The sequence below is a fragment of the Petaurus breviceps genome, unplaced genomic scaffold (genome assembly GCF_028583685.1).
Source record: "Petaurus breviceps papuanus isolate PSGF00001 unplaced genomic scaffold, PetGlider_PUasm1.0 37, whole genome shotgun sequence".
NCBI lineage: Eukaryota > Metazoa > Chordata > Mammalia > Diprotodontia > Petauridae > Petaurus > Petaurus breviceps.
The window spans coordinates 79,954,410-79,965,569 of NW_027186296.1; the positions used below are offsets into that span (position 1 = coordinate 79,954,410).

Below are 11,160 nucleotides of genomic sequence, written 5' to 3' on the forward strand. Positions count from 1 at the left end.
TTGGAGACTGTATAGAAACTTCATGATTATTTTCTTCCAGAAAAGATTTGGGGAGTGATAGTTGTAGCAAGTACCAAATAGTGTCACAAAAACTAAGCTGTTTATATTTTAATATTCAGAAAACAACTTGTCATTGATGATAGTGAAATTGAGATGAAATGAAAACAAACCCAATCTGACTTATTTAAACAAATTATTGATGCTTAAAAATCCTTTCTCCTAGGGGTGTCAATGTTACATTGCCCTGAAGAATTCTGACTCCCAGATCCCTGTGTCTTGGGCTTCCAGCTCAGATTGGAGACTCTACTCCCTGTATCTAGAATGGAAGACAATAAATAAACAAACCAAAGAGGCCCCCATTTAGACCCGTGGCCCCTTCCCCTCACATCCGATTCTTTTAATGGGTGCCATGAATGAGTCACCTTGCTCTCCTAGACATGAATATAATAGTCTTCTATATTTGAACAAGCTCCCTATATATTTTGAATACTGTACTTTTGTAAGGGGCCTTAGATCTAAAGGCACCTTAGAGGCAATTGAGTCCAACTCCCTCATTTTAAAGATGAGTAAACTGAAACTCTATAAGGATAAATGATTTGTTTGTCCAAGGTCACAAGAGAAGTAAATATCTTAGGCAAGATTTGAACCCAGGTCCTCTGACTTCACAGTTATCTTTCCATTGTACCATCTTATCTTATTTGATGTAAAGATTAAGGAGACTGGAGAATTGGCAGTTATGGCATCCTGAATGTGGCAGGTGTTGGGGTGGAGAAGACTGTGAGTCTGTGAGGAGGAGGGATGATGACTCAGAGGCCAGTATATGAAAGCAACAAGGATATATATGGTCAGACTGGAGTAAGTTTTAAAGGAAAAGAAGTGAGTGATGATGGCAAAGAGAGGGTCTAAAAAGTGACAATGGAAAGCAAGGAGTATTCCAACTCTACCTCTCAGTACTGTATGTCAGGGAATATTTGAAAAGGAGCACTCAGCTGTGAAGAGGGTAGCAAGCAATATGGCATCTTCAGAAGAAATCAAGATTTCACTGAGCAAAAGAAGACAGAAAAAAATCAAGTGGAAGAGTTTAAGGAATAGAGCCTTAGAACCCCATGGAATCTTGGAGATCAAGTTCAATTTCTTTGTTTTTACAGAGCCGTAAACCAAGGCCTAGAGAGGTGATGTGACTTGTGGAAGACTATGTAGGTAGCACATGGCAGAGCCGGGGTTTGAATCTATACTCTTTGATTCTTAATTCTAAGAAATTTCCTCTATTTTCCTACAGAGGAAGAAACCTCCCAAGACGCAAGGGATAGGAAAGGAGGAAAGAAACAATGATGATGATGATGATGACGATGATTTTCATAATTTTGATACTACTACTTCTACTACTATTACTAATTATTATTATTATTATTATTATTATTATGCCAGAGGAAGGTATGCTTGGGGGAAGGCCTGAACTGAGTTTACTACAGAGGCTTAAAAGAAATAATTTAGGCCAAGGGGGCCGCTAATGTAGCTGCTGCAAGTTGACTTTCCTGCTGATCCATAGCTAATACTATGCAGCCTGGTTGGGGAGATCAGATCTCAGGGCAAAGGGGCTAGTGAAAGCACCACTGGGAGAGAGGTAACATGCCCTGAGCCTGTCAAAGGAGTGGCTAGTGGTGGAAGGCTATGGACTGAGAGAAGGGATGGGAGGCATGAAGTAGAACCAAGGCATAGCAATTGTGCCAGGTCTTTCACTGGACCTAAGGGTTGAACTGTAAGTCTATAAGTATTTACAAGGCAAACCTCAGGAGAGGTTCAGCTCCAGAAAATTAGCTACCAGAAGCTCATAAAGGCTATCCACTAAAGTATGGAGGAATTTTGATTTGCTTGGGTGGAATGAGAACCTATGGGATAAATTAATGGATTTTTTAAAAAAGTGATGAAATATTGATATATGAGTCAGCATGGGTTCATCAATTCCAGCTTTAAAGATATAATACTTATTATTATTATTATTTTTAAAGAATAGCCAAGGGGTTGCTAGGTGGTACAGTGGATAGAGCACTGGCCCTGAATTCAGGAGGCCCTGAGTTCAAATTCGACCTCAGACACTTAACACAAAAACTAGCCATGTAACCCCAATTGCCCTCCAAAAAGAAAAAAAAAGAATAGCCAAGTCCCAATTAGTACAAATAATGAATCCCCTGAAAAAGTTACATTACTCAAATTCACACTGCATATTTCTATTGGGCTGGAACCAATAAGAAATTTTTATATAATTACAACTTTGAATAGTGTGAATTTGAATATCTCATACTCAACATATCCAAAGGAGAAATCATTATTTCCCCCCAAACCAAACCCTCCTCTATTCTCAGCTTCCCTATATGGATGAAGGCATCCCATTCTCCACTCAAGTTTAAAACTTTGGTGTCAACCTTGACTTCTCACTTGCACCTTACATACATACTGAATCTGCTCCATCTCTCTGTTCACACCACTGACACCCAGATACAGTCTTGCATTCCCTCATTATCTCACTCCTGGGTTACTGCTATAACTTTCTGGTTGGTCTCCCTGCTTCAATTCTCTCCCCATTCAGTGCCATCCTTCATTTGGCTGCCAAAATGATCTTACAAGAACACATGTTTAACTGTTATCACTCAATAAACTCTGTTGGCTCCCTGTTACCTCTAGGATCAAATATAAAATCCCTTGGTTTTTAAAGCCCTTTGCAATCTGCCCTCCTCCTACCTTTTCGGTCTTATTACACTTTGCTTCCTTCCAGCTACTGTAAGAGCCAGTGACATTGGCCTTCTTTCTGTTCCTGGCATACAAGAAACTCCAACTCTTAGGGACCTTTTTACTGACTGTCCCCCATGCCTGAAATACTCTCCCTCCACCTCCTAGTTTCCATGATTTCCTTCTGGACTCAACTCAAATCCTACCTACCTTAGGAGGCCTTTCCTTGTCTTCCTTCCCCTTGTCTCACCTTCCCCTCTGAGACTTATTACCTGTGATTTATCTTGAGTAAGGCACTTAATCTTCTTGGGTCTTAGTGGACTCATTTGTAAAAGGAAAGTGGTGGTGGACTAGGTCCCTTAATTATTTCCATCTGTGACATCTATGATATTTTGTGCCAGTCAAAAAAGCTGATGTGATCTCAGGCATCATTATTAATGATGGCTCACACTTACATACAACTTTAAGGTTTAGAAAATACCTTCCTTACTGTCCTGGCCCACCTGGCCTCTTGTGGCATCTTAGCTTATACCTGCCTCTCCTTTATTGTCCAGAAAGGAAGGGGTTCTTTTAGACTCCCTGTCTTTGACCAAAAGGAGGAAATGTCAGAATCCCCATGCTAAGACTGCTTCTCTCTTTTTACTATTAGGAGACACCCTGTTTTCCTGAACTAAGGCCCAGCAAGCAAGTTGTACACTGAGCTTGGCATAACAACAATTCTTTGTACTTGCCCTCTGGATGATCTCTGCTGCAATTAAATAAAAGAACTGATGGTCCCTGAGTTCTGGCAAATACCAACAGGTTCAGACCTGAGGCCCTGCCATGAATGGACTTTTTATCACTAGGCAACCTTGTCTCACTGTTGCTGTTAGGCCTCATCACTGTTGCTACACCACACTATTTGATTGTCTAGCCACAAATATAAATACCAAGGCTTAACCTTACTACCTTGGGTCTCCTCCTAGAAAAGATCCCAGTGCATGGCTAGTTTTCCTCCTCCAAAAGAATAAAGAAAGCTTTTTGCTTATGACCACTGTTAAAAAAGAAAGAAAGGAAGGAAAAAAAACCACCTTCTTTGCAGCAAAATGACCCAAAGAGTGAAGAGAGGAAGAGGCAGTTAACAATGGAGTGGAGATTCTGGAAGGCTATTGTTGAATGTAATGACCTCTGAGATCTGTTCTATAGATCCCTGATGTACTATGACTAAGGTTTTGTGATGCTGTGATTCTAGAATGTGGGTCTCTTTTATTTTAGTCTTGCATGTTTTCTAGCATATTAGTCATTCTTTCTCATGCCCAGGTCAACAGATAACACTCCATTAGATGGGGAAAAGACACTGGGTGCTGGCACATCTGGCAAGGGCACCAAGAGGGCACCTGCTGGGGCTGATGAAGCTAATGCTTCAAAAGATGCAGGCCAATCCACTGAAGGAGGAAAATTACACGATCACCCCCTGATTGGTACCTCTTCAGCTTCTCCTAGTACCTCAACAAATGCTGATGCTTGGGTAATGATCAGCTTCTGAGTGAATTCTGAGTGAATTTGGGGAAGTTCTTTTCAGATTCATGTGAAGATAGACTTTATGGGAGGGGTATGTTTCATGAACCTTATGAGGCTCTCATCATGTAATTTGTAGAGGGGAGGAAGGTGCCATATAAATCATATATCTCAAGTATCTTTGTTCCTATGATTGGAGCCCTGGCCCAGGAAATCAAGAGTCAGGAGACTTGCATTCTTTTATCAGCTCAGGGGCTAAATCTTGGTTGTCACAGTTGTAAGTGGTAAACCTTCCCCTCTCTTGACCTCTGTTTCCTTGTATTCAAAATGATGAGGTTGGATGATCTCGAATATCCATTCTATCCCTAACAGTCTCCTAGTCACACTGGGTTGTTGTGAGGATTAAATCAAATGATGCAGTATTTGTAAAGCTCTTAGCACAGTGCCTTACACATAGTAGGTGCTTAATAAATTCTTGTTCCCTCTCTCCCCTCCCTTCCCCCTAATCTATAGCTTGTGTCAATTGATAATAATAGGGACATGCATGGTCCAGGAGGCAACTTCTTTCCTTCCTTCAATTTTTCTTTCTCCTTTCTCTTTATTTCTTTCCTTCCCTAGTGGGGCTAAATAGTGTCCTTGGGGACTGGGGACAGACAGGCCTGATGTAACTGTATATTCTAAGTCATAGGAAAGGAAAAGAAGAAAGGAGAAAAGAAAGTATGAACAGAAGTGAAATAACACATTTCTATAGCATCTTAAGGTTTACACAGTATCTTCCTCACAACAAACATCTCAGCGAGAGTGTATTTTCATCCTCTCTCTCTCCTCCAAACACACACACACACACACACACACACACATATATATATATATATATGCACTTAGTAATCGTTTAATATTTATGGAATTTAAATATTCCATTGTTATAATTGAAGAGACCGAGGCTTAGAAGGGTTAAGTGACTTGCCTAGGGTCACAAAGGTAGTAAGGCTCAGAGTGGAGATAAAGATACATACAGGTATCGCTCGGCTCCAGGTCAGATATTCTTTCTACTATACAGATCTTCAAGGGGTGGCAGAGAGACAACAAACAGCAATTGAGAGACAAAAAGGTGCCTCTAACTCTGGTAGGGAAGCGTCAGAGAACCTCAGTGACACCTGCCCGGGATCGCCCTGGGCTGCAGGGCTGTCAGCTGTAGCCTTAGGGACAGGTGATTCAGTGCCAATGCACCTCCGTGGCTTCATCTGCAATTCGAGTAACACTAGGCCGCTCTTCTTCCACCCCCACCCACAGAAGGGTTTTGGAAGCAAAAGCATTCCAAGCATAATCCCAGAGCAAAGAGTTTTACACCTATACCTGCTTTGCGATCTGTTAGCACAATCGATACTTATGATGCCCATTTTACAAATGAGGAAACTAAGGCCCAGAAGAGGGGAAGTGTTGTGTCAAAGAGCCAGAGTCCAAGGCTCTTTCCACTACCGCCTCCATAAGGAATGGGGGTTTTCATCTTAGAAACGCGTCCCGATCGGCGTCCACAGAACCTGGTACAGGCCCTGCCCTTCGGCGCCCCCACCCCCATCCCCGCCTCAGGGAGGTCCCGCCCCCCTAGCTTGTTTGCATATTTCGGGGCTAATCCTTTGCTCCAAGGCTCTGCCTCCGCGCAGTCTCTTCGCGCACTGCGTGTCTGTCACGTGACCCTAGCGGGCGCGCAGGTTGCCTAGCAACTGAAGCGACGCGTAATGGTCCAGACTAATTCGCCTGTATCCCAGAGAGGAGCTTGTATCCTGTGACCCGAGCTCTCGCTGGGTGCTGAGACGTCTCCGCCCCGCCTCTCCCGCCTCCCCACCCCTGCACTACAGTAGCCGCTGCGCCATCTCCCGGACAGCGGCAAGATGGATGAGGTCAGCAGCCAGCGCCCCTGCAAGCCCCCTCGTCATCGCATCATAGATAGCTGCCTCCTCCCCATTTCCCCTTCGCCTCCCGCCCCGCTGTTCATCTGGCTGTCTCTCCGGTTCCCAACCTATTGCGTGTATCAGCCTGACATGCCCGCCCCTCTCACACCATCCTTTCCCCATTCATTTTTCGCGTCCTTCTGCCATTCTATGCTCTATCTAGTCACCCCTGTCCCTGCTTGGTTCCATCTCCCCCATTATCCCCATCACATTTCAATATCCTTCATCACCAGTGTCTCCTCTCCATCACCTTTCCTTTCTTTCTGTCTTGTTCTGCTGCATTTCTACACATGTCATTTCTGCATTACCCTTTCTTGGCTTCACTTCTTCCTTTTCCCTTTTGCTAACACACGCACGCACGTTTTCTTTTTGGCGTGTGTGTGTGTGTGTGTGTGTGTGTGTGTGTGTGTGTGTGTGTATGGGGCTGGGATGTGTGTTAGGTTTCTGTGATTTCCTCCTGTGGGGAAACACCTTCTACCTATGCCTCAGGTTGTCAACAAAGCAAATTATAATTACTTAGAAGTTAAGTGACTTGCCCATGGTCACACTGACGATAGGTGTCAGAAACAAGACTTGAACCCAGGTCTTGGTGACTCCAAGGTCAGCCCTCTAGTAGGAAGAGTCCTGATTCCCATGTCAGGTTCAAAATCTTACTTGGGGCACTCCTCAACTGTGGGATCTAGTGCAAGTCTCTTTAGCTCCGTGCATTTCAGTTTCCTCATCTGTAAAATGAGGAGGTTGGACTAGTTGACCTGTGAGATACCATCCAGATATAATTTTATGATTTCATAATTCTGTTTTATACACACATATTTTTGTCTCTTCTAGTCCTTGGCCCACCTTTTTTTTTATTCCTTTATTCCAGCCACTCAGGCTTTGAATAAATGATTTCTCTCATCTAGCCTCTTTCATCTTCTATGTCTGTATTCATAAAAGCATAGATTTGGAACTGGAAGGGACCTTAGAAGACCATTGAGTCCCATCCTTTCATTTTTTGAGATAAGGAACCTAAGACCTAGAGAAAGTATGACTGGGTCAAGGTCATACAGGCATTCAAAGCAAAGCCAACCAAATTTAATGCTCTTTCAACTATACCACACTGCCTTTCAATCTTCTTTTATTTTGTTTCTATTTTCTCCCTCACTGATCTCACAGTTCCTCATCCACAGTCCACTACTCCATCCTCATCTTCTCACATTTCCTGTTTCCCTTTCTTCACTAATTGGTATTATAGCCCGCCCCTGACATGTGGACTTGGCTATTGCTCTTCAGAAACTGATATGGCACTCAGCTCAAGCTTTTATCTGAAACCAGCTATTCATCATTAATAGCCAGACATTTTTGTTTTGCTTTTAATTGAAGTTTAATTTCGGTAACATTGAGATTACATTTCTTTTTTCTGTAGATCTATTTATATATCAGTATATATATATATATGTATATAGATAGATAGATATGGCTCAATACATATTTTTACAATTCCTTCTCCCTCCACCCCTTTTTAAACTTTTCTTTCTTTGATATATTTCTGTTTCTATGATAAATTCCAGGTGTTCAGGGGAAACCTGGTCTGCAAACAAATCATTAAGCTGGTGATTAAATGCTGACATTAATGCCATTTATGGGATGGAATTGAGAACATTGCTGTGATAAATTTCTTTGTGTTCTCATGCTTAGCATCAACAGGAGAAAAGTGTTGAGCAGTCACAATACCACCTTGTCTTCCTAATATGAGTTTTCCCCCTTTTGTGGAAATGTTATATTGTGATATTTTTAGTAACCTGCTTTTAATCAGCAAGAAAACCTCCAAACTAGTCCTAAAGTAGACATAGAAACACTTTCTTGTGTCCTTGAGATCATTTCTGATGAAAATTGAAAATGGTTGCACTGGAAAGAACATTGGATTGGGAGCCCAAAGACCTGAGTTCGAATTCTCAACTTTGGGAGATATTACTTAGCCCAAACATACACAAACCCCAACCATTATCTCTCCTTTTGTGATCTAGCACACAATGTGATCTGGTCGCAGATGGTCACATACACTAGCCCCTTGCATACCACCCTCTGAAAATATTCCCCCAATTCCCTTTTCTGGCTACTCCAAATAAGGCAAGAGGTGTCTTCTCAGCCCTGAAGCATCCTGTCTCTCATTTTTACCATGTATCAGGGGCACAGGCTAATAGTTTTGGTGGACTCACAGAGATTTAATGCTGGAGTTCTTGTTAGTATAGGATCTCAAATCATATTACAAACGTTAATCAAGATTCACAACCTCTCTGGGTTTTAAAGACATTTTATCAACAAAAATTAGTTTAATTATATGTAGGAAAGATGTTGAAAAAGGTTAACCTTTGTTTCTAATCACTAAGGTCTTATTAACAAGATTATAGAGCTTTTTAATGTTCCATAATAACCATATTTATCATTCATTTGTTGTACCTGACAGAAGAATGAAGTAAGCAAGAATTAATGTATAATGAATATTCAGATTTTCAATTTCATGATTTTTTCCCACTTGATATCAAGTATATTTTAATTAAATTAGTATGTCTGTTTATGTGGAGGAAATGATTTTATCAGGGTTAGAAGTTAATCTACAGACCAGTTAATCAAAGAAATTAAAGATAGAAAGGACTATTAACTTTGCACAGAGTTGTTTTTCACACAACACTCAGATGATCCTTGTTTTTAGGGATCCAAATAATATAAATTTTTCTGGAATATTATTCATAGTTTAAATGGATTTTTTTGAGGGGAGAAGGCAAGGCAATTGGGATTAAGTGACTTGCCCAAGGTCCCACAGCTAGTAAGTGTGTCAAGTGTCTGAGGCTGAATTTGAACTCAGGTCCTTCTGACTCAAGATTCACTCTGCCACCTTGATGCTCCAGTTTAAATAGATTTTTACTGGAAAGTCCTTCTGAATAGTCAGATAGAATTTTTGTTTTCAACATACAATCATTTCCCTACTGTTGGAGGATACTCCCTATTGTAGGAGAGCTGTCTTCAGAAAAATTGTCCTCTGAAGTCTGATTTGCTATCCCTTTGGGGACTTAGGGAAAATATTTCTACTTCTCCTTTGTTTTCATGGAGATATGACATCATCTTAGTAATGATTTGCCTTGATAATTTTATAACATATTCCTGGAAATCAACAATCCTGAAGCAGTCTCAAAATTAGAAAAAAACAAAACTAAAAATCACAGAGATCTCGACCTATTTCATGTTAATATTTTCACCCTTCTAGGAAAGTGTGAATTGAGATTTTTCTTAGGTTCCTATTTCTGAGTCCAAAGGACCTATGTAGTTTCTTTCAGAGAATAGGAGACTAGGATGGCATAATGGAGATAAATCTTGTCAAGTCCATGTCATGATGTATATCTCTGGTAAGATTAAGTTTTAAAATCTAAGTAGTCTACTAAATGTTTCATAAAAATTCAATAAATATTTGCTGAGCACCTGGGCCTATGTAGTGTTTCTTGAGAAAATGATTGACAGCTCAGGAATGAAGAGGGGAGCAAATCAACAATGGAGGCAACCAAAGGGTGAAGATTAATAATCCAGGAACAATGAGAGATCTCAGGGACAAAGGGTTTTATGGTTGTACAAAGGGCATGGTTGAAATGGATCGATGAAGTCCAGATTAGATAAAGAAGCAAGTTAAATTGGATAAAGAGTGATTGGTTAGAGGCAGCTAGGTGGCAGTGAATAGAGCACCAGCCCTGGAGTCAGGAGAACCTGAGATCAAACCTGGTCTCAGACATTTAACACAAAACTAGCCTGTGACCTGAATGAGTGGTCCTATGCCAGTCACACAATCAATTCCAAAATCCCCATGTCACACAATCAATTCCAAAATTCTTGAGACCTTAAGAGTGTCCTTGTGTCATTTCTTCTGACCACCATGTAAAAGCTTGCCTTGTGTGAGTTCTCCATAAAATAGTCTTTTTGGCAAGCATGTTTTGTGTGAGAGAAAAGGAAGAGGATCAAGGGATTAGAAATCACAAGAAGAAGGTTTGGTTGGAACAAGGGGAAACTAAACTTTCCCCTAAACAGGGTTTTAATTTTCATTTGTCTGAATTATATTAATGTATTATATTAATGTTAGTGACATGTTGAAGACTTTTTTTTCTTAATGTTAGCTTGTTTCATGAAATTATTTGATATAATAGTAAAGTATATTAAATTATTTAGATAAAAGGCAGTTAAAAAACAAAGGAATGGGGGCAGCTAGGTGGTACAGTGAATGGAGCACTGGTCCTGGAGTCAGGAAGACCTGCTTTCAAGTCTGGCATCAGAGACTAAACACTTACTAGCCATGTGACCTTGGACAAGTCACTTAACTGCAATTGCCCTGCCCTCCCCCCTCCAAAAAGCAAGCAAAGGAATGACTGCTTCCTGAAGTCAAGGACGAAATTTTGCAATTTAGCTAAGGTTAGTACCCTGGCTCACCAAAGATTTAGTATGTCTCTGACTTATGGAACAGTTAACTAGGAACAGTCAGTGGCTACATTTACTCCTGCTGACTGAGGTGCATTTGTTTGGGATTTCTTTTTTCTCTCCTTTTCTGTGTTACTGTTTGAGACTATCTCAACCAACCCACTTACACTAGGGCTTCCTTTCCTTTCCTTTCCTTTCCTTTCCTTTCCTTTCCTTTCCTTTCCTTTCCTTTCCTTTCCTTTCCTTTCCTTTCCTTTCCTTTCCTTTCCTTTCCTTTCCTTTCCTTTCCTTTCCTTTCCTTTCCTTTCCTTTCCTTTCCTTTCCTTTCCTTTCCTTTCCTTTCCTTTCCTTTCCTTTCCTTTCCTTTCCTTTCCTTTCCTTTCCTTTCCTTTCCTTTCCTTTCCTTTCCTTTCCTTTCCTTTCCTTTCCTTTCCTTTCCTTTCCTTTCCTTTCCTTTCCTTTCCTTTCCTTTCCTTTCCTTTCCTTTCCTTTCCTTTCCTTTCCTTTCCTTTCCTTTCCTTTCCTTTCCTTTCCTTTCCTTTCCTTT

General features: G+C 40.9%; 1 protein-coding gene and 1 long non-coding RNA gene across 2 annotated transcripts in view; one reads left to right on the top strand and one right to left on the bottom strand.

Annotated features, from left to right (window-relative positions):
* Positions 1-4,802: 4,802 nt before the first annotated feature.
* Positions 4,803-5,878, bottom strand: LOC138168633 (uncharacterized). The gene is made up of 2 exons (XR_011170165.1): positions 5,581-5,878; positions 4,803-4,901 (listed from the first exon to the last, which is right to left on the bottom strand). It is a non-coding gene; the product is annotated as an uncharacterized lncRNA (long non-coding RNA).
* Positions 5,879-5,999: 121 nt separating this feature from the next.
* The window catches only part of CFAP58 (cilia and flagella associated protein 58), a 119,891-nt gene continuing 114,730 nt past the window's right edge, over positions 6,000-11,160 (top strand). Inside the window, exon 1 of the mRNA XM_069098907.1 lies at positions 6,000-6,125. Within this exon, the coding sequence (XP_068955008.1) occupies positions 6,117-6,125 (9 nt within the window). The 5' untranslated portion in view covers positions 6,000-6,116. The remainder of the gene's footprint in view (positions 6,126-11,160) is intronic.